Source organism: Onychostruthus taczanowskii, unplaced genomic scaffold, assembly GCF_017590055.1.
Source record: "Onychostruthus taczanowskii isolate IOZ18803 unplaced genomic scaffold, ASM1759005v1 scaffold1, whole genome shotgun sequence".
NCBI lineage: Eukaryota > Metazoa > Chordata > Aves > Passeriformes > Passeridae > Onychostruthus > Onychostruthus taczanowskii.
The window spans coordinates 2,013,063-2,038,126 of record NW_024496525.1 but is presented as its reverse complement, the minus strand read 5'-3'; the positions used below and the strand labels follow the sequence as shown (position 1 = coordinate 2,038,126).

Sequence of the window (25,064 nt, the reverse complement as noted above, 5' to 3'; positions counted from 1 at the left end):
TGGCTTTGATTTTATCTGCCTTGGGCTCAGGGCCATAGAGGCTCATAATTTATAGCTTTCCCCCTCTCAAGCCATATCAAATACTCAGGTTCTGTATAGACAGGATATACTAGGCATACCTCTGTCAAGATGTTCAGTCTGGTCTATTTAATATCTTCTGTGGTGAGCCAGTGGCGAAACCAAATATTTATGAAAACTTTGAGTATTAAATTAGAAAGTCACAAGTACTGCTAAATTCTAAGAGAATAAATTTCTTCAAAGTTTTGAATTTCCAGCATTCCAGCTAGTAGATTTTCTCTGATACTCCTTTCCAGATACATTTGTTAGAAGAATGGCTTTCTTTTTTGGGGGGAAAAATTGGTAGAAATTTAGTATGTGAGAGTGGATAACAAATGGTGTAAAATACTGCATCCTCGCTGTCATTTCACACTGTCATTTTTAAACTGGATTTGCCATCGTACTCACAAGATGGTAATTGATACTTTTATGTTAAAACTTAGTACAGAGGTGAATGGTTCACTTACTTTCCATTAGCAAGGAATTGGAGACAGGCAATGCATATGTTACAACCCAGATGAATTCCTGCAATGTCCTTTGGCCCTGTTGTGCCTGCATTTAAGATATACTGCATTAAATTTCCAGGCAGTTGACATAGTTGTTCAGTGCACTGGTGGAAAGTACAGATACAGCTTCTGATTAGGGATTTGCAGCAATGAGGAAAGGATTTAGTAAAAAAGAATGAAAGAGCTTGATATGCAAGATAAATATCATGTCCCCAGTTTAAAGAACTTTCATCTATCTCAAGATATTAATTTTTGTGAAGTGAAAGCATTGTAAGTGACCTAATAAGAAACTAAGTGAAATAAAAATGAGCATCATGAAGCATCAATTAGAAGGGAATGTATTTTAGTGGGATAATCTGTTAATCTGTGGAATAATTGTGATGTTTCTTTTGAGGACAGAACGCTTTGCTGCTTTTCCTTCTCTGCCTTGAGAGCTATGAATAACTTCCACTGACCTACTGCTCATTCTCTGTGGCTGAACCTGTATAATTCAGCTGGTCTTTGCTCTGTTGTTTGAGCTGGAAAATAATTTTAGAGCACCTAGATTCTCTGTCACTGGATCTCCTTAAACTTGTCAAAACAACATGGAAATTACTGTTGATTATTGACAAACATGTTCCTGATTTCTGTCTTGGAACTAGAATAGCCAGCTGAAACCCCAAACCGAGCAAACTGAAGAGCTGACCCATGTACTGCCAGGAGCTCTGAAGTGTCTTTACACTGGAGAACACCCAGTTGGGGAGGTTGTGCCTGCTGGCGCCCAGAAACCACTGAATTGTGAGAGGTTGTGTTCACTTTAGATCACTGCTACTAGCAGGACCCTTGCAGGGATTTAGAAATAAAAGTGCTGCTTGCATATGCCTAAATTACCTAAGCTGAGGCAGTTCTCATGCTGTGATCCCAGACACTGCAGTTAAATGAGAGACTTGTGCTTCTGGGTTGCTGTGAGAAATAATGCATCAGAGTAGCAGCAAGGAACAAGGTTTTATGGTTTTCTGTTTCTTCTGCTGCCTTCCTTATGTCAGGGCAGCAGCTTTCCTCAAAACAGAGCGGGTCATCATGTTGCCTTTGAGGTATCTGGTCATGTTTTCAGATATAACTTTTTTGTTTTGTTTGTAACTAATCTCTAAACACTTGTGACAATCAGGGAATTAACATTTGCTTTTTTATACAAGGGACAAAGATACATTACTGTCAAATTTGTTATCAGATGACCTCCAGGAACTGTGTGTTATCTTTTGAGCAGAGCAGCCTTTTATTTCATATCCTGCTACTTTGTCACATCAGTGCCCTGGTTGTGTCCTGCTTCCCATTATATTCTGATTGAATTTGCCAATGTCAATGTAAAACTTCTGATCACCTTCTTGTCTGTAGCTTTGACACCAGCTTGCCTGGATCTCTTCTTGCCTGGGTATCCTGTCCTTGCTCTGGAAAGGCCTTGGTGACAGGAGATGAGGAGTTGTGCCTCTGCCTGTTTCCCTGTCATCAGCTAGCAGGAGGAGTGCTTTTTGTGATACAGATAATTAAGAATCAAAACCAGTACCCACCAAAATTTGCTGCACCCACACACACTGAGCAGCTCTGCTGCCGTGTGTGTTTCCTCTTGATGAGCAGTTAAACTGCTCTGCTGGAGCCACGAGCTGGACACTCTGCTTCTGTCCTCCAGGCCACCTGGTTTCTCCCTTCTCTCCTCTTAGTAGTCTTAAGACATACCCAGCAGGGTGGTGTTTTCTCTCCTTCCTTTGCTGTGGTGACTGCCACTGCCAGTGTCTAGAAGGACCTCTCAGGAGCCCTTGCTCTGTTGTTGGCTGCCTCCAACAGTTGCTTGAGGCGGTTCCTGTCCCTTCTTCACTCTGAGCTTGCTTTCCCCAATGTTTACGTGTGGGTGAGTCTGCCAAACGCGTGCTTCTCACACCCCAGAGCTCTTGCAGAGAGAAAATGGGCTTGTCTCTTTTATTTCCTTTCATTTTTGACCAGCTGGTTCTATGATTTGTCACCAAAATTAATAGTAGGATCGGTTTGAGAGTAGGAATTTCTGATCTTCCACAATGTTGATGAAGAGAAGGGGAAGGTGTGTAGAGGGAAGGAATAACAAGCAGGTGGCACAGGTGGGGAGACAGGCTGAGGGTTTCTAATACACAAGGCAAAACAGATGTGGGGCTCTGAGTTCTGAGGTGCTAACAACAGCCAAATGACTGGATTATTTAAAGTACTTTATTTTCTGGTTCACCTGAACAATGTTTCAGTGTTTCCACACTGGTTGTGAGCATTCCCCCCACTCTGTCTTACAAATGGCTGTAATTTATTGTTGAGATCCCGTTTGTCAGTGTGACCAATTTCCAGGAAAGAGCTGAGTGTGCCTGTATCTGGTGGTGGTGATGCCATGAGTGATGTCTCCTGGCCCAGAGCTGCTCACTGTGGCTGGGGGAGGCGCCGTGGCAAGGGAAAGCACTGAATAATTTAGCAGTTGCAGCTGCATCCAGCAGTTCTCTCAAATGTCACACGCTTTGTTGTTTTCTTGTTAATTTTTTTATGGCTGTACATTTACACTGTGGTTATTGGAAAAAAAACCTTCTGGTGCCTGCATTATGGGAACTGTGGCCTACTGCCCAAATTCCCAGTAGAGGGCTGGGAATGGAAGCATCTTGTGGGTGCTGGGGTCTGGGCTGCACTCAGAAGCAGCACCAGCGTTTCTCAGCTCAAAGCTAGTGCCAAAAGCAGTTCTGGTTTGGGAAAAAATGTAATTCTGTTGTGGTTGCAGGTGGTGTGAGGCTAATTGGGCTTGGGGGCATTGTGTGGGCTTTGGTTTGCCCTTCCTTCCGCCCACCCCCATTCCTTGCAAAATGTTCAGGTGCAGATTTGAGGATCGGTGAAAAGCTGATGAGATAGAGAAAATGAGAAGGCTCTTGTATTTTATGATGGTGGCATTTCACAAGGAGGGGCAAAAAAGGACAGACTTCAAAAGAGTTGGCCTTGTGTTAGTGTTCTCTCATGCAAATCTCCGGAGATTATTTTTGAATAAGAGATGAATTTAAATTTAAACAATGTAGAGCAGGAGAACTGGCCAGATTGGGAGAGGGTTTTTATGCCAGCATTTTTCCTATGATTCTGTAGTGAGTGGTGCCCTGCACAATGATCCTGCCCAGGAAGGATCACGAGAGAGATGTTTCACACAGTAAAGGAGGGGAGGAGAATAAGGTCTTTAACCTAAATCGAAGCGTGTGAAATGTCCTGTGGCTGAGGCTAAAATCTGTCATCTCCTTCCTGTTGGGAAGTAGAGTACTATAAAAGGGTGTGTTTTTCCTGCATTAGTTAATTGTTGATGGTTTCCCCCAGGAGTGTAATGGAATAAAATGGATAACAGCATTTGCATACCGTTTTTCCTCACATACTTATCTCTTGTTGCTCATTCAAGCCCTGGTCTTGATTTTTCTTCATGGCTTTCAGGTACTGCTGGTGGGTGCAGCTGTGGCTCTGTGGGGCAGGTGCTGCTGGAACTCTCCTTAGCCTTTGCTGCTGCCTGCAAGTTCCTGTTAGGATTGTGTGTTTGTGTTAGCACACTCTGCACGTCCCTTTTGTGCCTGCACTGCATGTTTGTGCAAGCATCCTGTGGGTACCTGGGTAAGCGGATTTTGTCAGCTGCGGTTGGTAACTCAGCTTTCTGTGCACAAGAATGCCTCCTGATATTTGTAGTACTCGTGGATATGGCAAGCTCATGGGCTGGGAGGCGTTTGGCATGTTGCAGGTACTGTGCTATCATCTGGCCTGGGGCATGCAGGTGCCAGGGGGGCTCTGTTTCAGCGCGGACTCCGGGCAGTCCGTGTGTCTGGGTGAAGCTTGTTGGTAGTGTGGGCAGTGCTGGGAGCTTTGGTGGTGGAGCAGAGGGGGTGGAGCGCCGCAGCTGCTCTATAAATATACCCGACAGGCTGAAATCTGGGGACTAAAAGATTGGGTTGCTATGGTGATTGATCTGAATCAGATTACCTGTGGGGCTGTTTTCACAGCGTGTGCATGTGTGGTGACTGCGTGATCTTGCATGTACCGCAGGCTGCTTTAGCCAAGCTTTTGGCTGAAGCAGGGAGGGGAGAGGAAGCAACACTGAAGGGCTGACATATGGCAAGGACGGGGAAATCTGTCACTATAGCAACCGGGAACCTGAATCAGTCCAGCTTCACTCCGTGATACTGCAAAAAGGTTCCCATCTGTGTGCCATGATTCTTCTGTTTGTGGAGTAATTCTGGTCATTTTCAGTCTATCTGTCAGCACCCCTGCCCATGCTACTTCCATTTTGCTCTCAACAACTAATGTGGAAGCTAAAGATGCTTGGCTGTGTCAGTTCTGTTTTCAGAAGGCAAAGAGATAATATTACTAAGTAGGAAAGGAAGAAATCTTTTAATTATTATAATTATTGAGAAGGCCTTCGAAATAAGACTTCTTGTATTACCAAAACCTGTTTTCCCCATTCATTCTTTAATTTTCTTTTATCTGGTTTGTTCTGCCCTTTCCCTCAAGATTTATTGATAGATGGAAAATGGAAATAGTTGGGGTGCATCTGCTGTTTTACCTGTAAATAACTTTTACTGATTGAAGTGATGCAAGTGCTCCAGGGCGGATGCTTTTAGAATTTGCCAGCAGTCCTGTGCTCTGCTGGGTGATTATTTATGCTTGGAACTATCCCCATGGCATTTTGCAGAACCACACCTATGTTATAGATTAGCCATATTAGATAAATGTGTCATTGTCTGTTTAGGTATGCTTGCAATTCTTTGCAAATATCCTTTTTATTATTTTTTTTTCCCCTCCAGAGTGCAAGTATCTTCTTAGGAGTCACATTTTTGGCATGCACTGGTGCCTTGCCAAGGTGCATGGTAACACACAAAGCAGCTGCACCAGTATAGCAAGTCCATCCAGGTCAGATTTTAGAAATTGTCCCATGTTCTGTCAGGTTCTGGAGAACGGGAAGTGTTCTCATCTCTGCTGTTGTCTGTTTCTTGTGTTAGCAGAAGCACTGTAGTATCTGGATAATAGCAATAATGAGCTTCCTAGAATGTTGCATATTTTAAAGTATCAAACTATTTGCGGTGTTTTATGTAGTTGTTAAGCAGAGGAAGTGAAAAATGGCTCATGTGAAAAGAATACTGCCTGTCTGCTTCTTTAAAAGTTTAGTACAAGCAAAAATAGCCTTTGCTATATCAGAGATAATGTCTGGCATCATTTGAAACACACTTGGAAGAAGAACTAACCAAAATTTCAGTGGTAAAGATTCCATAAAGATTATTAAAATGTCTAAAGACAAAGCTGCCATGAACAGTTCATACTGGGCTTCAAACCATGTTGTTTCCAGTTGAGCAGTGAGTTCAGTGGAGTTCCTACCCACACACGTGAGGTTGGCTTGTCCTGAGGTACTCACACCTATTTCTCATAGCTTAGCAGATAGGTCAAGGTGTGTGATGTGAGAAAAAGAAACATAAATCAACCCAAAGGTGGGCATTGAAACTCCTGGCCCTATTTGTATTTGTTTCAGCTCTCAGTTTAGTTCAGTTGGTGAGCCTTGAGTTCACAGAAAACAATGCACTAAGGTCAGCCATAGCGGCTGTTAGAGCTGAACTCAGTACAGACTGTCTTGGTGAGAGTAAATAGAAATTCAGGATGTTCCAAGGAAACAGAAAATTTAGTTCTTTTTGGGTGTGACTGGAAATCTGGTTTTTCACAAGGTGAAATTTCAGTGAACCATAATTTATGTGGCTTCTGTCCTGTAATTTGTTCTGTCTCTTTCACAATTTCCTCTTTTTTCTCTTACAAATTAATGTCCCATGTATGCTCACTCTTCAGTCAGTGTGCAAATTGAATTGTATGATGCTGATTTATATTCTAAAGGTATCCATGCACTGGTGAACTGTGCAGTGTGATCCTATTACCAGGTAAAAGCTGGAGATAATGAAAGGAGAAGCCTTTCTGGTTCCATCTTAAAGCATGGAAGAGTTGTAAGGAAAGCAGGGCTTAGCACTTGTTGGAAATGAATCTGTTGTCTTCGTACTGTTTTTGCAAGCAATGATGTAAATACCTGCTGGGCATCATGCAGTTCAGTGTAAGCCTGGCCCATCAAAGCTGGCAGCCTCTGTGTGAGGAAAAAAACAACTTGAGTGTGGTGGGTTGTCCTTGGCTGGATGCCACTTGTCCACCAAGCCACTCTATCACACCCCTGCTCAGCAGAACAGGGGGAAGAAAAAAAGATGGAAAAAAACTTGTGGGTATAAGCAAAGGCAGTTTAATAAAGCAAAGATTGCATTCATGGAAGCAAAGAAGCCCAAGAAATTTTATTATCCACTTCCCAGAAGCAAGTGCTGTCCAGCCATTTCCTGGGAAGCAGAGCTTCATATAAATGTTTTAAATAATGGATTCTCTGCCTTTCTCCTCTCTCTTAGGTTTTTTCCTGAGCAGATGTCATATGGGATATCCTTCTGGTCAGTTGGGGTCAGCAGTCCTGGCTGTGTCCCCTCCCAAGACTCCCCAGTAGTGCTGGGAGGAAGATGTTGGAGAGGCAGCCTTGATGCTGTGCCAGCACTGCTCAGCAGTAGCCAAAACACAGATGTGTTATCAGCATCTTTCCAGTTACCAGTACACAGCACAGCACTGGGAGGGCTGCTGTGGGGAAAATGACATCCATCTCAGCCAGACCCCATACAGTGACACTAGCTGAGTTAAGTTTGTTGTATCTAAGTGATTCTAGATTAAATTGCTTTGTTCTTCTAGATTTGTGTCTCGAATGAGAAGACTCTTAACAAAGATTGAGAGCTCCAAGGGATAGATGAAACAGGATAACTGCACATCTCATTACTCCTAACTCAACTTGGGACTAATGCAGGGCATGGCTCTGACACAGATGACTCTAAATCAAAGTCTGCTGTGGTTCTTTCATTTCATATCATGTGCTGTGGTGCTTTTCATGAGTGTGTGTGTTTGTTTATATAGACTTTTATTTCTGGGAGGACTTTAAATTGCAGAATACCATGCAGATTGTCCTCTAAGAAGTTGTGCTACAACCTAAAATGTGGGTGTTTGGGGAATTTTGAAATGCAGAGTAATGCCAATAATAGAAGTGTTTATTGTTTTGAACACTTTTTTCGTGTCTTGAGTTGTGGTTTTCTGCTGGTTCTTGCCTTTTGTGTTTGTGCCTAGGCTACAGTGCCAGCTTTTACTAGTGAGTATTGCTGATGGCTGCTACAGTGTGTGGGTAGTGTTAGTTCTCACCAACCCATTCACCATCCATATAAGTGCTTATTTCAATTTTGGTGTTGTCTGAGACACGATCTGTTGGTGCAGTATTTTCCTGTGGTGGGCATTCCCTTCTCTATTTTTCTTCTTTTCTAGAGTTGAAATAATAGGAAGTCTCTTCTCAAGTGCTGCTTGAGGGTTCAGCCTTCAAAGGGCTGGTTCCAATATGTTTGCAAAGAGAAAAGACTTTGCACAAGGCCTTTTCAGAGAAAGCAATGTAAAGTTAAAGCAGTTTGAGAGAGAGAAGAGGTTTTGGCATATCATCCATCTCAGAGTCAAGATAATCTCTTGGTTCAGGTCCAAATTCCAACATAAAAGAGGAAAAAATGAAGTATCTCTTGGTTGTTTGATCTATTTCTGTCCTAATGTACTTAGTCTCTAAAATCTAGGAGGATGATTGGAAGGATGATAGGAAATCTCTTAGAAAGAAACTACTTTACCTCTATATTGCCTGTAGAGGTGCTGTCTGTAGTTCTGTGATCATCTGTGTTCAGTCAAGTCTTCCAGATTCCCTTAACTGCTTTCTCCTACCTTTTCTTTGTGCCTGCACAAGCATTTGTGGGGTCACTTGGTGAACCAAGTGAAAAAAAAAAAACCCTTGTAAAAACGAAAGCGGCGAGGGAGAGAAGGGAGGGCGTCAGGTTTAGTCTGTGTCAGTTCCACAGTCTGTTTTGCCCTGTAGCTGCACAAACTCTTGTGCCAGCACAGAGAACGGAACGATACTGGCCTGAAAGGAAGCCTTTGGCAGATAGGGAGGGGGAGGCAGGACTGTTTGTGGTGCCTTATACAGATCATCAGCTGTGGTGTCTGACTCCAAGCAGGAGTAGGAAGATGAGTTCCAACAAATGCTGGTGCAATACTCTAAGTGCTGTCATCAGCCATTGCTAGATCTCTGAAGAAGCCAGAGAGTGAATAGAGGAATGCAGAAAACCTACCCCTGGTTCTAATTCTTCTACCTCTTGCTCCAATCCAACAATAAGTCATCTTCCCAAAAAGAGCCTTTGTCCTCTTATGTCTGACTGAAACTGTTGTGTTGTTAAATATAGTAAATCAATAAAGGTGGCTCTGGAATCCCTGGCACACCATCTGCATCCATCTGGTCTCCCTGGTACTTGTGTTGCAATAGAAAGCAGAAATCGTGGAAAGTGCTCAGATCTTTTATTAAAAAATGGACAGAAACTTCAGTGTCTGATATCAGTGCATTGTAGCTTCAGCCATTCTAGAGATGTGGTAAGCCCTGCATATATTCCTTTTATTTGTCTGCTCAGATATTCTTGAAATTTCATTATTTCTAAGACCTTCATAATGCATACCTTGCTAGCTCCTTTGCAGAGCTGTGGGAAATATGTGTAAGGAATTGCAGTTGTAAGACAAACACAAAAGTGTATTTTCTCCACCTTCTCTGAGGGGTTGGGTAGCCTCTGTTTTTGAGGAAAAACATCTTTGTTTACCACTAAGTACAAGAATTTCCTCAAAGTCGTGCTTCTAGGTTGCATTGTGATGACTTCTTGCTATGTCCCTGTCTGTGACTGAGCAGTTTGTTCTTTAATTCTGGGGAAAGCCATTTGGAAGGAAACCAGATAAAGTAGTTCTTCAAAATGGAGACAAAAAGGACCACTTGATATTCCAACTTCATCTTGTTCCTCTTGAGTTTTTCTGTGCCAAGATATTTGCAGAATATCAAGGATCAAGAGCTTTTCCAGGATGGGTTCTACAATATTTTCAATAATGTCATTAAAACCTAGGAACAGAAACTTTGCTTCCTGTGTCTGTATTTTCTCTGTTGTTCAGATAAGATAATTTACAACAATATTGCTGCTCAGAGAAGATAATTCATCTGCTGTTACTTAGGACTCTACAGGAACTGTAGTTGAGGATCTACTAAAAACATGCCACAGTTTCACAAAATGTGGGGTTTTTTATGTGTGAGGCTTTAAGTTTCTTTCAGTTTATTACTCCTTTAATAGTACCTACTGACTAGTATGATTTTCCTTTTTTGTAAATTGCATTTGTGCTTTTTTGTTCTTACTGTTGTAATGTTTTTGTATTCTTACTGCTGTTTGGAGGGCTAATGAATAAAACTTCCCTGCTGTGTATATGATGTTTTTACATCCTGCCTTAGGATGTAAACATGAACTGAAATGGAAACTTTATTCTGAATATGTCCCAGAAAGCAATCAATTAATTTTTAAATATAAAATAATTCTTATTAAAAAATCCATTGGAGTACTCAGTAAACTTCTAGAATACTCTGAGCATCTCTGATTTTTTAGAGTTTCTGAGACCTTTCCATTTCAGGAAGTTTCTGTTTTCAGGTTGGTTTCAAACACTGTAGGGAACACTGTAATGTGGAACTGTATTCCTTTTTAAAACTTTTTTTTTTCCTCCCTGTTCTTTCATGAATTCTGTGAACCATGAATGGTGGGATTGGAAAGAATTATTTTCTGGATATCTATTAAGCATAATTATTGACAAGTAGTAATGCTGCAGTATAATCTCAGTTTTACCAAGAGGATCTTTCTACCATGAAATACTCAGAGGAATTAGCTGCAGGAGGCATGGGTATCAAGAGTAAGGAGTGAAGTTAAACAAGACAAATGGAACTGAACGAAGTAAGTGAAAAACCCAGTATGCTTTACAAGATGTACTTTTGCTATTGTAAACTGCAACTCTGTAGAACTGCAGTTCTGTATCTCCACAGAAAGTGTTAGAGATCACAGTCTTTGGGAATTGTGGAGATCATTCCTGCTGACAGCTATTTGCAGGTTTGGGATGGTGGGATGCGTTTTATCAAATTGGATTTCTGGTGTTACCTCTTCTTTGGTTTTTCTGTTTATCCCACAGCTAAAGTTCAGGTTGTGGTTTTTTTTTCCTTCAGTCTTGCCAGTTGAAGCTCCCTTCCCAAGGACTCTCGAGATCTTCTGGATTTGCCTAAGCAACACACAAACCACGTAATGAGTAGCTCTTTGCCAGTGGTAGGCAGCTTTGTTGGTCTGTGTTCTCCCTTAGAGCAGAATCATAGCATCACTGACATTGGAAAAGACCTCTAAGATGATTGACTCCAACCATTAATTCTTGAGATAATCTTGTACTTTTTTGTGTGTTTTTCATCTCTCTGGTTTTGTGGGCATATGGTTGTGTTTTTATACTCATGAAGATAGAGATTGTGGGTGGCCATGACTGCACCGAACATTGAGGCTTTTTGGGAATGTAATTAAGGTCATTAAGTTGCTTGTCTGTTTTGGATGTTCCTGGTTGTGCTTTTGACACTCTTGCTTTTCTTGGTTCTAGATTGGACTTGGCAGACAGTTCCAAGCAGATTCTGTTCCCCAAGGCAGCGATCACAGCTGATGGGATAACTGACCACTGGATCAATGAACAGGAATTCCTTGAGATGACATAGGGAGGGGCATCAAGGACAATGGTGCAGAAAAAGAAAATCTGCTCTCGGCTACTGGACTATCTTGTGATCATTGGAGCCAGGTAATGTGAAACAGTCTCAGCAGAGCTTTTGCTTGGGCAGTAGAGTGGGGATAAATAGCCTTGCATCCACTGATGAGGCCTTCCTGATGCTCAGGAAGTGCTGTCTGAAATGTGTGCAGAGTGCTCCCCTAAGGAGAGCACCTACTTGAGCCAGGGCACTTTGTGAAAGATACTAGTATAGTCAGAGTTTTTTTTTAACTTGTGGTCTTTAGACTTCTTTTCAAGGGTCTGAAGAGGGTGACTAAGAAAAGCTAGTTTAACTCTCTGGTAGTCTTTGTGTCTGAACTTTGCTTCTACTGGCATCAGGACAGAGGGATTCACAAACTGAAAACACTGAAAGCTAAATAGAAGTAAAATACAAGTTTTCTACTCCTCTTATTACTAGTAATGTGCTAGTAGTAGAATAATACTACTTTTCTAGCTTTTGAAATGTAGTCTGTAAACACAGTTTAAAAAAAATCTGAAACTTGCTTTACTTGGCCATTTCTCCCTCTTAATACTTATTTATCCTCACAGGAATGACATGAATGCTTTCTGGTTTTAAAGTCTTATTAATAGATAAAATGTTATGCATATTTACTTAAAGCACATATGAAATGCAGGGCTTATGTGTTCTGTTTGTCAAACACAGAGGTGCTCAATAAATGTTTATTTTTTCCTTATTCAAAGTTTATGCAGCAGCTTTCTGCAAATTCTATGTAATGGTGTATCACAAAGTCTGTTTTACTTTCATTTCTAAATATCAGTGGTTCGTGGGCATCAACTTGTTGCTGTATCTCTTGCTTTCTTTTCAGAATGCTTTGAATGTAGTATTTAAATAGGCTGAGTGGAGGAAATTTCATAATCTTGACTTATGGTTATTTTATTATTGCATTTTATGGACCGAATACTGTAATAGTTTAATAATTCTTGCTGTCTGTAGAAAAACAACCACATTTTCTATACATGTGTCACCAACTAGGAAGAGGAGGGAGAAATGTTAGCTGCCTCCTCCAGTGAAGCTTATAGTGTCTGGTGTTCTCACTTAGAAATTTGCTACTATCACTTCTGGACTCCTACAGTTCTCTTGCTTTTTGCCAGCCCGTGCTGGTTGGACTGCTTCTGCTGTCTTGTTTGGCACTTTGGTAAATGCCTGTGATGAAAGATGGAGCTGGCTGAAACAGCCTCTCCTACAAAGCCCTTAGGAGGTCCATGTGGCTTTTACTGTTGCATCTTGTTATCCACTGTGCACAAACAGCAATTGTTTTTGGAACTGTTTGGTTCAAACTTTCTTAATGTCTGAGAAAACTCTGTCCTTGTAGCTAATATTACAGCAAAAGCACGAAGTGGTGATACGTGCACTCCTACTTTGTTGATGTCATTTTTTGGATCATTTGCTGCCAAATAGACTCTCTAAATAGTACCAGCATTATTTGACGTTTCTTTTTCAGCACATGATGCATTAGTTGTGTCCATTAACATATAAAAGATTTTAGTGTTTCTCTTTCTTTCATATAGTATTTCAGTATCTAACTTTACAGGCAGTATAAATCTTGTTACCAGTTTTATTATGACAGCATATTTACTTGTTTTCAATAAAATATTAGTTTGGAAGAATTAGTCAGCAGAGCTATTTACACCAGTGATTTTCTTTTGTAAACTGCAAGCATTCTATTACTACTTGTTTGAATTTTTTCACATCTCTTATATGAGAAAAGCAAGTGTCATTTGTATTTTGAAATAGGCAAAAGCATAATATCTTGAAAGAATCTAGTGGAAAATTAGGAAACAACAGTATTGCCTTTCTGTCTTCATGTTTCTGTAGTGATTTGTAGTCCAAAGATTAGTGAGTCACAGTGGTAAATAGCTGTGCATATTACCATGCAGTTTTTATGTAAATTACACTTTAAATCCCAATTTGAAAATCAAACACGTATGTTTGTGGTTGCTAGAACTTTTTAATGAAAGTGGTTTTAGGGTGACGTCCATATCCCTCCACTATTCTTCTGAGTTCTTTCCTTGTAAATTCTTGCTTTCTCAGTTAGGAATTTTACTGGATTTGTCATTTAATTTTTCATCTTGTTCGTAAATGGCTGAAATCTAGGAGCTTTTCCTCTGTGTATTTGGGGAGGGACAGTGTGTTTCCTAGTGAAGCGTTGCATAGAGACCTGTGCAGTTAAATTAATTATGAAAATCAAAGTCAGAGCAACATGACAATACAGTGTTCTCCTGGGAACAACATATTCCTGGAAAGCATTTTCGTAATCAGATTTGAACAGGCTGCTTGCTAATGATTGTATAGACTTAGACTTCTTTACTGAACCTTTCTGCCTTGTGCTAGTGAGTGAGCTTTGTGGCTAGTGACTGAGAAACTGCACTTGCCCTGGACAGTAGGGAAGAGAGGGAACAAAGATGAAGCTGAGTCCTCAGGCTCCTGACACATTAGTAGGAAGTTCCCAAAAATGTTTATTATTGGTCATCTATGTATGTGGTTTTTTGTTTGCTTCTTTTGTAGGCACCCAAGCAGCGACAGCGTTGCTCAGACTCCTGAGCTGCTGCGGCGCTACCCTCTGGAAGACCACGCCGACTTTCCTCTGCCGCCCGATGTTGTGTTCTTCTGCCAGCCAGAAGGATGCCTGAGCGTGCGGCAGAAGCGCATGAGCTTCCGTGATGACACTTCCTTCGTGTTCACCCTCACAGACAAGGACACGGGGGTCACTCGCTATGGAATCTGCGTCAACTTCTACCGCTCCTTCCAGAAGCGAGTACCCAAGGAGAAGGGAGAAGGCACGGGGGGGCATCGAGCTCGAGAGGGACAGAAGGTCCCTAAATCTGGGGATGCATCAGCACCCCAGGAGGAGGCGGGCACCGAGAGTTCAGAGAGCGGTTCTTCACTGCAGGCTCCCAGTGCGGAGTCCACCCCTGACGTGAATCGATCCCCGCGCAGTAAGCGCCTGGCCAAGGGCAGCCATCGCTCTCGGAACAGCACTCTGACTTCTCTGTGCATCCTTAGCCATTATCCCTTCTTTTCCACCTTCCGTGAGTGTCTGTACACCCTCAAGAGACTTGTGGACTGCTGTAGTGAGAGACTGTTGGGCAAGAAGTTGGGGATTCCACGTGGGGTGCAGAGGTACGTTGAGAGGGGGAAGAACTTTTTCCTCCTATTGTTTGTGTTCAGTGCTGCAGTTTATTTGCGCGGTAAATTGTGGCTGCAGATGTGGTTGCAGAAGCAGACAAACACCAAGGATTGGCCTTTTTCACTGTTTTAACCCAGGTTCACAGGAGGAAAAGGAAATTTTTGTAATGATTTCTTTAAAACTTCTGTCTCTGATTCTGTAATCCGGTATGATTTTCATTTTTGGTGCTCCTAAGGAGGCACTACCCTTCTGATGACTGAAGCTAAGTGCTCATGCTGCTACTGTTGCTTTGGCATTTCAGCTCTGTGGCAGTATATGTCAGGACTGATTCTCTGGGAAATTAGAAACAGCCAAGAAATAAGAGAGAATTTCTACTTGGGGCAGGAGGGAAATGACAAAAATGTGCTTAACAAGCTTATGAAACAGTCTGAACTTCAGTGTGGGAGAGAAAAGACTAGAGAAGCAGGATCAGCTGAAATAGGTCAAAGTACAATATTTGAAGGAGAGTGGGAGGAGAGGTAGAAAACAAAGTAGTTGTCTAGGAAACATGGGAATGGTTGTTGGTAACAGCAAATTGACAGGAACTTGGTGTACATTTAATATAATGTAGGAAACCTAATGTGTCTGCTGTTGCTGTGAGTATGTAACAGAAGCTGTTGCACCGTAGGGTATGGAAGGAACCATGTATTTGTGTATTTCAGTCAAGGATGTGTATCTGCTGCTGTGCCTGACATCTCCCTTCCGGGATGGTGTTTTCTTTCCAGTGTGCTAACTGAATAGAAAAAGTGTGAAATGAATCTCTGGAGAAGCAGGGGATTATCTCAACGGTTTGAGGGACAGGACTGTGAGGTAGTACATAATGTGAGTTAAGTAGCTTGGTACACTCCAAATTAAACTTGTCAAAAGCAAAAAATGGCAGGATTATAATTATTATAATTTTTATCTTTATAAGCTCTTTACATTTCGCATGAAATGGAAAATGTGTCCTATTTATAGAGCAGTGGCCTACTTCTTGGGCTACTGCCCTGGAATAGTTCTAGGAGACTGTTCTGGGCTAGTATGACTGCTTTCTGCATTAGAAGATTTATCACTTGAATCCACTGATGGGGAATGAATTATTTTGTCAGAACGAAAGTTCTCCCCCCAGTGGAATGTTATTTTGTCACTTGGTTTAGCCTGATCATTATTGAGGAAAAAACACCCCACTGAATTTCATGATTTTCCTCAATTCAGTGACATGTGGCATTTGAAAAATTTGCTCTTATTTGGCATAATTCTTAAAGAGAATAATTGAGTGATGGATGAGGATAGTAAGAGAAGGAATATTGACCATACATCTCTGGGAAAAGTAAAGCAGCAGATTTTAATTACCATGTGGTTTTCTAGTGGTGACCTGGAAAAGTAGAATTGTTTTGAAGTGGTGGAAGAATAAAGGTGAAACTGAATCCTTACAGCTGGCAAAAGGTGGAGCACACCTCCTAGCAGCCTAATGTCTTATGCATGGCAAGTAGCTGAAGGAACAGTGGAGGATTAGAAGCATCACAGTTCCTGAGAGGTGTATTATGTACTCAGTGTAATCTCAAATTACCCTTATTTTAAGCCATCCAAAGGTCTCAAATTATTCTGTCTTTCTGAAGCCTCCAGTGTCACAATATTTTTTCCTTTTTGTTATATTTTTTTAAAGTTGTGAACTGTAAGATAGAGCCTCCAATTTGAACCCATAACTTTCTGGGGGATCTGTTACAGTAACTCAAGATATTTATCAGGCTGCAGTTATTTGGAAAATGAATACAGAAGGTTTGCAGCCTTCTGTACTGCAGGGTAAAGGGCTCAAGTGGACAAGACTCTGTGCTTCCCTTGTAAGACCCAGTTTTGAGTTGTGAAGCTCTGAAGGCCCCGAGCAATGCTGTACATGCTTTTTGGCCAGGCTGTCTGTGAGCTGCAGGTTTGCAGATTGCCAGCTTAGGGTGTGGAGAACTTGCTGCTTGTTTTGCTAAGGTATCTAAATGTTTTCTACGCAGCTTTCGGAGATTTAGCTGAAACGGATCCATTTTTCCCATGAGTTATTCAGCTCTTAAGAATGATACATTGCAATTTAGGACAGAATGATGAAGGGTATTTTATCTGGGAGATCTTGGATGTGGCATATTTTTGTTATCTCAGGTTTAATTCCTATTCTTGCAAAGGTTTGTAGACTGGTAGAAGCAGAGTCTTGCAGTCGATTTGTTACAGTTCTGGATGAGGTAGGAGAGTATCCTGTGTGCCTGCTGAATTTCAAGTGTGAGGGTGATGAGAGTCCTTCAGAGATCTGGACCTGACTGAATCCTTTAAATGTGTGAATGAAGTCTGAAGTGACATACTTGTGTTGTTTCCTGCCACAGAAAAATTTATTCTTTCTCACATTGTGGGTTGTGTCAGTAAGCTTGAATGCCTATCTTCCATTCCTTTGGGTGATCCAAGGTTTGTCAGTTGCCTCTTTTAATCCTTGGTGGATCTACCTTTTCTCTGGAAGAGCCTTGCGGGATAGCTGTCAAGTAAGGTTCTTGGAGCGTTAACCTTGGCGTTCTTCCCGTCCAGGGACACAATGTGGCGGATTTTCACAGGCTCCCTCCTGGTGGAAGAGAAGTCCAGCGCCTTGCTTCACGACTTGCGGGAGATTGAGGCTTGGATATACCGGCTGCTCCGCTCCCCGATGCCCGTTGCTGGGCAGAAGCGGGTGGACGTGGAAGTCTTGCCACACGAGCTGCAGCCAGCTTTGACCTTTGCTCTTCCTGATCCATCCCGCTTCACTTTGGTGGATTTTCCATTACATCTGCCTTTGGAGTTGTTGGGAGTGGATGCCTGCCTGCAGGTGCTGACCTGCATCCTTCTGGAGCACAAGGTAAGAAGGGAAGATCATTGATCTTTGATAAGTATGTAGGAAGTTCTGCCCTCTTCAAACCAGGGTAGGCTGGATGTGTAGAACAGCTACACTGCCTGGAATGAGTTTTGTCTGTGGAGGATGAGGGGAATAAATAGCTCCTTCTGAGGTTCCTGTTTTGAAAAGTTGTTCTCACTCAAAAAAACACTCAAAGCTTTTTTTCAGACAGATTAATGGAGGGTTACCCAGTTCACAGGCATCGAATTTGAGTCTGTGGAGATCACAAAATCTGTGGTCTCTGTATACACTTGAGGGGAGTCTTAGAAGTGAATGGTTGCTGCAGTGCTAATGGGAGTTTCTTTGGTTGCAGGTCGTATTGCAGTCCCGAGATTATAATGCACTTTCAATGTCTGTGATGGCCTTTGTGGCCATGATCTACCCATTGGAGTACATGTTCCCAGTGATCCCTCTGCTTCCCACCTGCATGGCCTCTGCAGAACAGGTACATATTTTCCCTGTATTGGTCTTTCACAAAAGAGGTTTCTGTGATGTCTGAAATATAGTTGTAGTTCTTTTTTCATTCACCATCTTCTCAGAGATTGTGTCAAAGTCTGCCTTGCAAAGAACATTGCTTGAGTGTGACTATTTAAATCATAGGTAACACCACCTGTGTAGGATATCTTCAGAGCATGCTTAGTGAATAGAATGATTCAAAGCAGTAGTTCACAAAAAATGCACTGAAGGACCATAGATTGACAATATTATGATGATATTTACTCCCTCCCCCTCTAAACTGAGTATTAAAGTTTTTTGAGGAAGGTCCAGGGTAATATTTAAGGATGCTTGAGGGCTCTTTAATTCAGAATTCAGAAACTCTTGCCTGCAGTCTCAGAAATATGAAGTGTTGTTTAGCTTCAGCTGGGAGCCTGGGTTTTGCCAGTAGTCAGTTCTTTGCAGGGCCTCATTATTCTGTTTGGAAAGATAGAGTTCAGGACATCTTACTACTTCAGTGCTATCCTGCAACTGATGCTGCACATTTGTTCTTGTGCCACTCCTTGGAGCTGACCAACAGTTCTGTATTAAAAGAATAAATTAGCCTCCCAAGCCACTGGTCTCAAGCTGCTATGTTGATTTAAAACTTTTTCCTCTGCTCATTGCCTTATCAGAAGCAACCTGAATTTCCCCATAAGTTTTCCACATACATCTGAAAAAAATGTGTCTATCTTGTACTTCTTAGAGATGTTATTATTCTGAAACCAAATTGCCACTACAAGCATAAGGATAAAGTCCTTGTATGTGCCTATTTACAATGGCACAGACTCGGTCTGAGCTGAGGATGTATTCATCCATGACTTCCTTTTTTTAAACTTACGCTCTTACTCTGAATATTTTTTTTTGGACCGTGATAGACATGGAAAGCTGTTTCCAAAGAGCTATGCAGACATATAAATTATGTCCTGGGTGGGAGTGGGATATGTAACATGGGAGATAGAAGTGTATTTTCTCCTAGATGAAAAATGAGACTTTCTGAGCAGGAGCTTTTATTTTTTTTTTCTTTTTATTTTTTTTTTAATGCTTCCATTGTGTGGTAGTAATTACTTATTTATCAATGCCTTTTATGTTGTCTACTCTGCTATAAACATACAGTAGTCAATAAATAAAGATTTGGGAAGAACATGTTGATATGAAATGCAGATCTTGTCCTTAGTAATGTCTGTCTTTCTCTCAGTTGCTTCTAGCCCCTACACCTTATATCATTGGTGTTCCAGCAAGTTTCTTCCTTTACAAACTGGATTTTAAAATGCCTGATGATGTATGGCTTATTGACCTGGATACCAATAGGGTAAGTGGCACCTATAAGAAGTTGTGGCTTTGTTTCCAGGAGCTGTGTTCTGTCACCAGTGTGCCCATTGAGAATTTAGTAATGCCTGGCCTCAGTCTGCTGTTGCCACTCCCATCTTAAACTTTAGGATTCCATTCCTTGTTGTGTCTCAAGGTCCCCATGTCTTTTGCATTAGGCATCCTTTTTCAGTTAATTGACCTGGCTATATCATTAGAAGGTAAATCCTCAAGCAAATGATAGAACTTCCTTCTTGACTAATTGTCAGACTGACTTATAGCCCTACCTAAGAAACCCAGTCTGTTAAGAACCTTCCCACAGGTTGTCATGATTCAAGTGGGGCTAAGTATCTCACTTTCTACAAGGGTATGAGCAAGGGTAATTTAAAGAAGATGTGAATAACAACATCAACATGATGGAAAGTGTGGGTTGATTCAAGTGTCTTGTTTTTGTGGTAAATGATAAAGTAACTCCATTGTTTATTATATTGCAAACAATAACAATCTTAAAGAAGTGAAGAGCAGGTGTCTGTCTGAGACTGTGGGGTTTTTTTTCTTATTTTACTTTTGTGGTTTTTTTGTGTGTACTTTTATTCCTTGATGTCTGGAGTGCTGGAGATTTTGGGGATTCTCTTTTGGAAATGACTACAGCTGGGGAATTTTTAGTCTGTTGTTGTGCTTAATTCCAGGTGATTGTTCCCACAAATGCAGAATCTTTGCCAGCACTGCCAGAACCAGAAGCTTCAGAGCTGAAAAAGCATCTGAAACAGGTAATATGCACTTTGGGGAAAGGACTCAGATGCAGCAGGGTGTAGCATATGTAGTGTTGCCCAGTCTTCTGCTAGAGTGGATAAGAATGCAAGTCAGTGAATGTAAAGCTGAAATGTCCCTGTACACAACAGAGGTGGTTTCTTATTTTTACAAGGCTAACTTGTTTCCAGTCGATACAGAAAGTTCCAGATTTCTCCTTTATGTTTGCCATGTGGGCTTTAAACTCTGACTTGATCCATCAAGCTATGATCATCTTTGTTTCCCCTCCATTCACAGATCTGTGTGTGAAGTGTCAGTCTCTCCTCTCAGGTCCTGCTAAGCCATTAATCAGCTTGGGTCATCCTGGCTGATCGTGTCAAGCAGGTTTTATCTCTTTATTTCTGTTTTCCTTATGCACGCTGCATGCAGTATCTAAAGGTAAAGTGTGTTACTAATGTGATGAGGTTTGCTCTTTCTCTTTCCTCATAGACCAGGAGAGCAAAGTGTGTAACCTCTCTGATATCCCAGTACCTGCTGTCAGCACAGATGGAAGTGATGTATTGCTTGGAGTTTTGTTAGATCAGCCTTCCCCCCACTGCTGCCTCACCCCCTTGCAATTTCAGGCACTACTTAGCAAAACTTTCTCTAGTGCGAACGCAAACTCAAGTATCAGAAGAATAAATTGCAATTATTTTTGAGGATATATTTAAAATTCTCAGAGTGTTTACCCAAATGCAGATTATGTCCCCTGTGTATTCCTCTTGACATTGTCATGAAGGGTTTGCCATCCATTTGGCAAAGGAGTGCTGCTGGTACAAAGCAGACAAATTGTGGCCCACATTATTAAGGTTGACACTTCTGTGTGCCTTTGCTTCTTAGAGTCAGTAAATGAATTTCAGGATATCTGCTTTTAAACTGCTGTAGAAAGTTCTTAGCTGCATCATTAAGGACAACAGGCTTGCCTGTTTCCAAAGTGGCCAGATGAGAATGTTTGGGGGTGGGGCAGTTATCCCTCTTTCCTAAGATGTGTCTATTTGGTGGTCCGTTTTGTTTTCCTCTCATTTGTGATATTTGGTAGTAATAGATATTTTTTTTCCTTCCATCTGTTTCTCTGTGGTCATGTGTTCGTCTTGGCTCTGATGGGCTGCTGTGGTGTTATCATATGATCTTCCATCTTGCCTCCAGTGTCTGGTTAGCATGACTGCAATCACTCAGAAACAGCTGCTCACTCCTGACAACAAGGTTCTTTATTTTATTCTTTTCCCCTCAATTTTCCATTTTACCCTTTTCCTTTGGAGTTTTTTTTTTGTTTGTTTGTTTTTTTCTTTGTTTTGGTTTAATATATTTATTTTTTAAACGAAAAGATGAAGCCTCAGTGGGCAAATGGGAAAAATGAGGAAGATTTAGGATAGGTCTGGGTGTCCAGGACTGATTCACCACTTGTGCTGCTCCTTGAAGTTTTTATGAGGGTTGAAGAGGTAACTTTAGGGACAGATGAAGGCTTCATTCCAATGAAAAGTGGAGGTTTTCAGGGATCCAAGCAGATGTTTATGTAGAGGTGTCTCCACATTTTCCTGGAACGTCAAATTACTGGTTGTATAGCCACCTTTAAGGGCAAGTTTCAAGGCCTCTGGTTCCCAAGATGTATTCAAATTACACATGGAAATAACTCTACAAGCAGTAGAGTTGTGCAGTGCCATACTACTAGTGATCCAGTTAGGACTATCTGTTTTCATGTCATGAATGATCTAGCAAAATGGAATTCTGTGCTACTCCTTGACTGGCTCCAGGACTGTTTCAGCACTGAGGAGATAATTTTGACAATCAACATAAAGGAGGGCCTGGAGATACTTGTTGACTCAGCGTGGAGGTGGTTTAAGACAAATTAACGGAGCATGCATAATGGTTGCAATTGCCTAGAGGGCAGGGTAGCTCTGATCATCTGTTCCTTAAATAACTGTTCTTGCTGAATGTGTGCATAATGTCCTTCAATAGGCCCTGGCCAGCATGAGCCTGAATACTCAGCCAATTCTTAATCTAGAGAAGTTTCATGAGGGGCAGGAGGTGCCTCTGCTGCTGGGAAGACCACAGAATGATTTGCAGTCTACTCCCTCCACAGAATTCAACCCTTTGATCTATGGAAATGATGTGGACTCTGTTGATGTGGCTACCAGGTGAGGCTTAACAGGAAGGTGGCATTGAGTCTTCATAAAAGTTTGCACTTGAGGGCAGCACAAACATTTCGTGGGTGAAACAGCATCTGTCAGGTACTATTGTAGATTCTCCTTGACATCATGTGGGGAAAAAGAGCAGCAATTACAGTGTTTATCTCAGATCTATTACCTGCAGGAACATAACTGTGTATCTTGAGGGGGTGTTTTGCTTCTTGCATTTTCCTATAGATCATCTACTTTAGCTGGATTTATCACTCTGGTGTTGTATCCTCAGCTTAAATCACAAGCTTGAACTGCAGGAAAAAAAGGAAAAAAAAAAAGCTGGGGACTTAGTTGTTACCTCAGCTAGTAGAAACAAGAATGCTATCTTTCACTGAGTGGGTGTTTGTGTTAAGATGGTATATTAGAACAAAGTGATTTCTTGAGTTTTGGTTCGTTTGGATTTTTCTTTTATTTTGTGCAAGACAGCTGTTTACTAAGAAGAGTTAGGTTACCATTCTTCAAAGGTTTGAAACATTGTCTATGGCATACCTTTTAAGGGCTCTCTTTCTTCTTTTTTGTTATGCTCTGTGTTTTTATGTAATGTATTGTTCTCTGTTTTTTTTTAGGGTTGCTATGGTGAGATTCTTCAACTCACCAAATGTTTTGCAAGGTTTCCAAATGCACACTCGCACTCTTCGCCTCTTCCCACGGCCAGTGGTAGCCTTCCAGGCAAATTCTTTTCTTGCCTCTAGGCCGAAGCAAACACCTTTTGCAGATAAGCTTTCCAGAACACAGGCAGTAGAATACTTTGGAGAATGGTCACTCAACCCTACTAATTATGCTTTCCAAAGAATTCATAACAGTAAGTGTTAGTCTTGCTTTTCCTGCACTTGGGTGTAATGCAGGAGCTTGAAAACCAGACATTCTAGGGAAGGATTTAATTTTATACCGTATTAGTCCTGCTGGGGATGAAAATCTAGTTCAAGGAATATTTTTCTCTTTTTATGTATGGCCTCATGTGTTTCTCCCAAGTTAGCCCTGCTATTGGTGAGTTGCTCCTCCAATTAATTTTACCTCGTTTGATTATGGGGAAGTCTTGTAGGCTTCTCAAAGACTGTTCAAGACTTAGTAGAGGGTAGTGTCACTGTGAATGAAGTCTTTGGCGCCAGTAAATGAGTTTGATTAATGCTCTCCTTGGTTTTTTGTGCAGACATGTTTGACCCAGCCCTAATTGGTGACAAACCCAAGTGGTATGCTCACCAGCTGCAGCCCATCCACTATCGAGTCTATGACAGCAATTCACAGCTGGCTGAAGCCCTGAATGTCCCAGCAGAGAAGGAAACAGATTCTGATCCCACTGATGACAGGTTAGTGGGGAACATGCCCGTAGTCACATGAATTATTTCAGATTGTTGGACCTCTCCTACTTCTCATTTGCAGTCTTTTCCTGTAGTCTGCCAGGCTGTTGTTTCATTTCTTGTCTGGGCAGAAAACTGGCACTGAAGTGGCACTGAACTGGCACTAAATTTTCTCACTGCTCTGTTATCACAGCAAACCTCTTAACCCTTTGCTAGTGTATTCATTTAATGTGATTCTCCATACTTATTTTCCTGTTTTCTTTTGCTACCTTTATGCCACTTGACATTTGTCATTTCCTCACACCCTAATTGTCTTTTCTTCCATGCTGTTCTTCCTCTGTTTCTTCTTTCTTTCTATTGCAGTAATGCAAATACTCCCACCCATCATACCACGCTTCCAAATCTCTGTTCCCTATCCTTCGTTATGCAAAACTTGTTAGTACTACCCACTGTCAGTGACCACCTTGTGTGTTTAGTAAAATGAAAGGAAACTTTATATAGTAGTTTTTGGCCATATTTCTTGGAGTTTTGTGTCTAGTTGTATTCCCTTTCATTCCTTCCTGATTTGTGAGATCTTTCAGCCTTGGGCTTGCATGTATTTTGCATTCTACACAGCACCTGTGGTCCTAACAGAATGGGATTTATCGCTAGTGCAAAAAGGAAATGCTTTTACTTGTCATTCCCAGTTCCCTTGAAGTTGTCCTACATAAACACACACATTTTGTGAATTAATACACTATTCTCTACTCACTTATGTTTAGTCTCATAACTTTGCTAAGAGATTTTAAATGTCTTCCCATAACTCTTCACATACCTGAAAGTTATGTTTTTTGCTCTTACCTTTCATGAAGTTGGCCTGTGAAATTTATTTGTAGCTACTATAATATGAGATTTTTAGGAGGTCCATGAAAACAGTGCTGATTCACATCTTCAAAGCATCAGAGCCTGCTGTTGCTTTGATGCTGCCACTCATCTCTCTCTCTCGCCTGTTGCGGCAGTGGCAGTGACAGCGTCGACTACGACGATTCAAGTTCCTCCTACTCCTCCCTCGGTGACTTTGTCAGTGAGATGATGAAATGTGACATTAATGGTGATACCCCAAGTGAGTAACTTTTGCTTTTACTTTCACAAGGTCCACGTAGGTTCCTTTTCCTAATTCATCTGAAGCACTTTGGGAAAAAGGCCTCCCCTAAGTCTCTGAATCAGAACAAAGTATTGTCCCATTGTGGTTTTGCTCTGAGGTAAAGTGTGTGGGTAGACTGAGAAAAGACATTTCTCCTGCTTATAAACAACTTCCTCCAAACAACACTGTGAAGAGGAAGAACAGAAATAGATGCTGCTGAACAAAACTGGTTCACTAGATGTGGAAACAACCTGCTGCTGCCAGTAAATACTGTGCAATATGAACAGCAGAGTGTGATCTCTCTCCTGCCCCTGCATATTGGTTCTCAGTGCTAGCTTTGAAGTATTACTCTGTCCTAGTGGAGACAGAATAATGCATTCTCTGTGGCTTACACGGAAGCTGCATAAACACTCACTTTGTTCAGTAAACTAAATCTAGAAGTCCCAAAACATTTCCCATGTCCCAAGGACAAGAGGTAATAATCATAAGCTGCAACAAGGAAACTCAGATGTAAGTAAAAAAACTTAATGTTTATTGTAGT

The 25,064-nt window shown here is 41.4% G+C and overlaps 1 protein-coding gene across 18 annotated transcripts in view; it reads left to right on the top strand.

Moving 5' to 3' along the window:
* The window catches only part of MADD (MAP kinase activating death domain), a 68,694-nt gene that overhangs the window by 2,563 nt on the left and 41,067 nt on the right, over positions 1-25,064 (top strand). For 10 of the 18 annotated variants that reach the window (XM_041406919.1, XM_041406296.1, XM_041407419.1 and 7 more), the window contains exons 2-12: positions 11,130-11,321; positions 13,816-14,430; positions 17,015-17,318; positions 17,668-17,799; positions 19,027-19,140; positions 19,826-19,906; positions 21,072-21,128; positions 21,882-22,060; positions 22,669-22,904; positions 23,253-23,409; positions 24,396-24,502. In XM_041406919.1, coding sequence (XP_041262853.1) covers positions 11,260-11,321; positions 13,816-14,430; positions 17,015-17,318; positions 17,668-17,799; positions 19,027-19,140; positions 19,826-19,906; positions 21,072-21,128; positions 21,882-22,060; positions 22,669-22,904; positions 23,253-23,409; positions 24,396-24,502 — 2,044 coding nt within the window. In that variant the 5' untranslated portion in view covers positions 11,130-11,259. The remainder of the gene's footprint in view (positions 1-11,129; positions 11,322-13,815; positions 14,431-17,014; positions 17,319-17,667; positions 17,800-19,026; positions 19,141-19,825; positions 19,907-21,071; positions 21,129-21,881; positions 22,061-22,668; positions 22,905-23,252; positions 23,410-24,395; positions 24,503-25,064) is intronic. The other 8 variants (XM_041407582.1, XM_041407260.1, XM_041406999.1 and 5 more) reach the window with 1 other exon arrangement.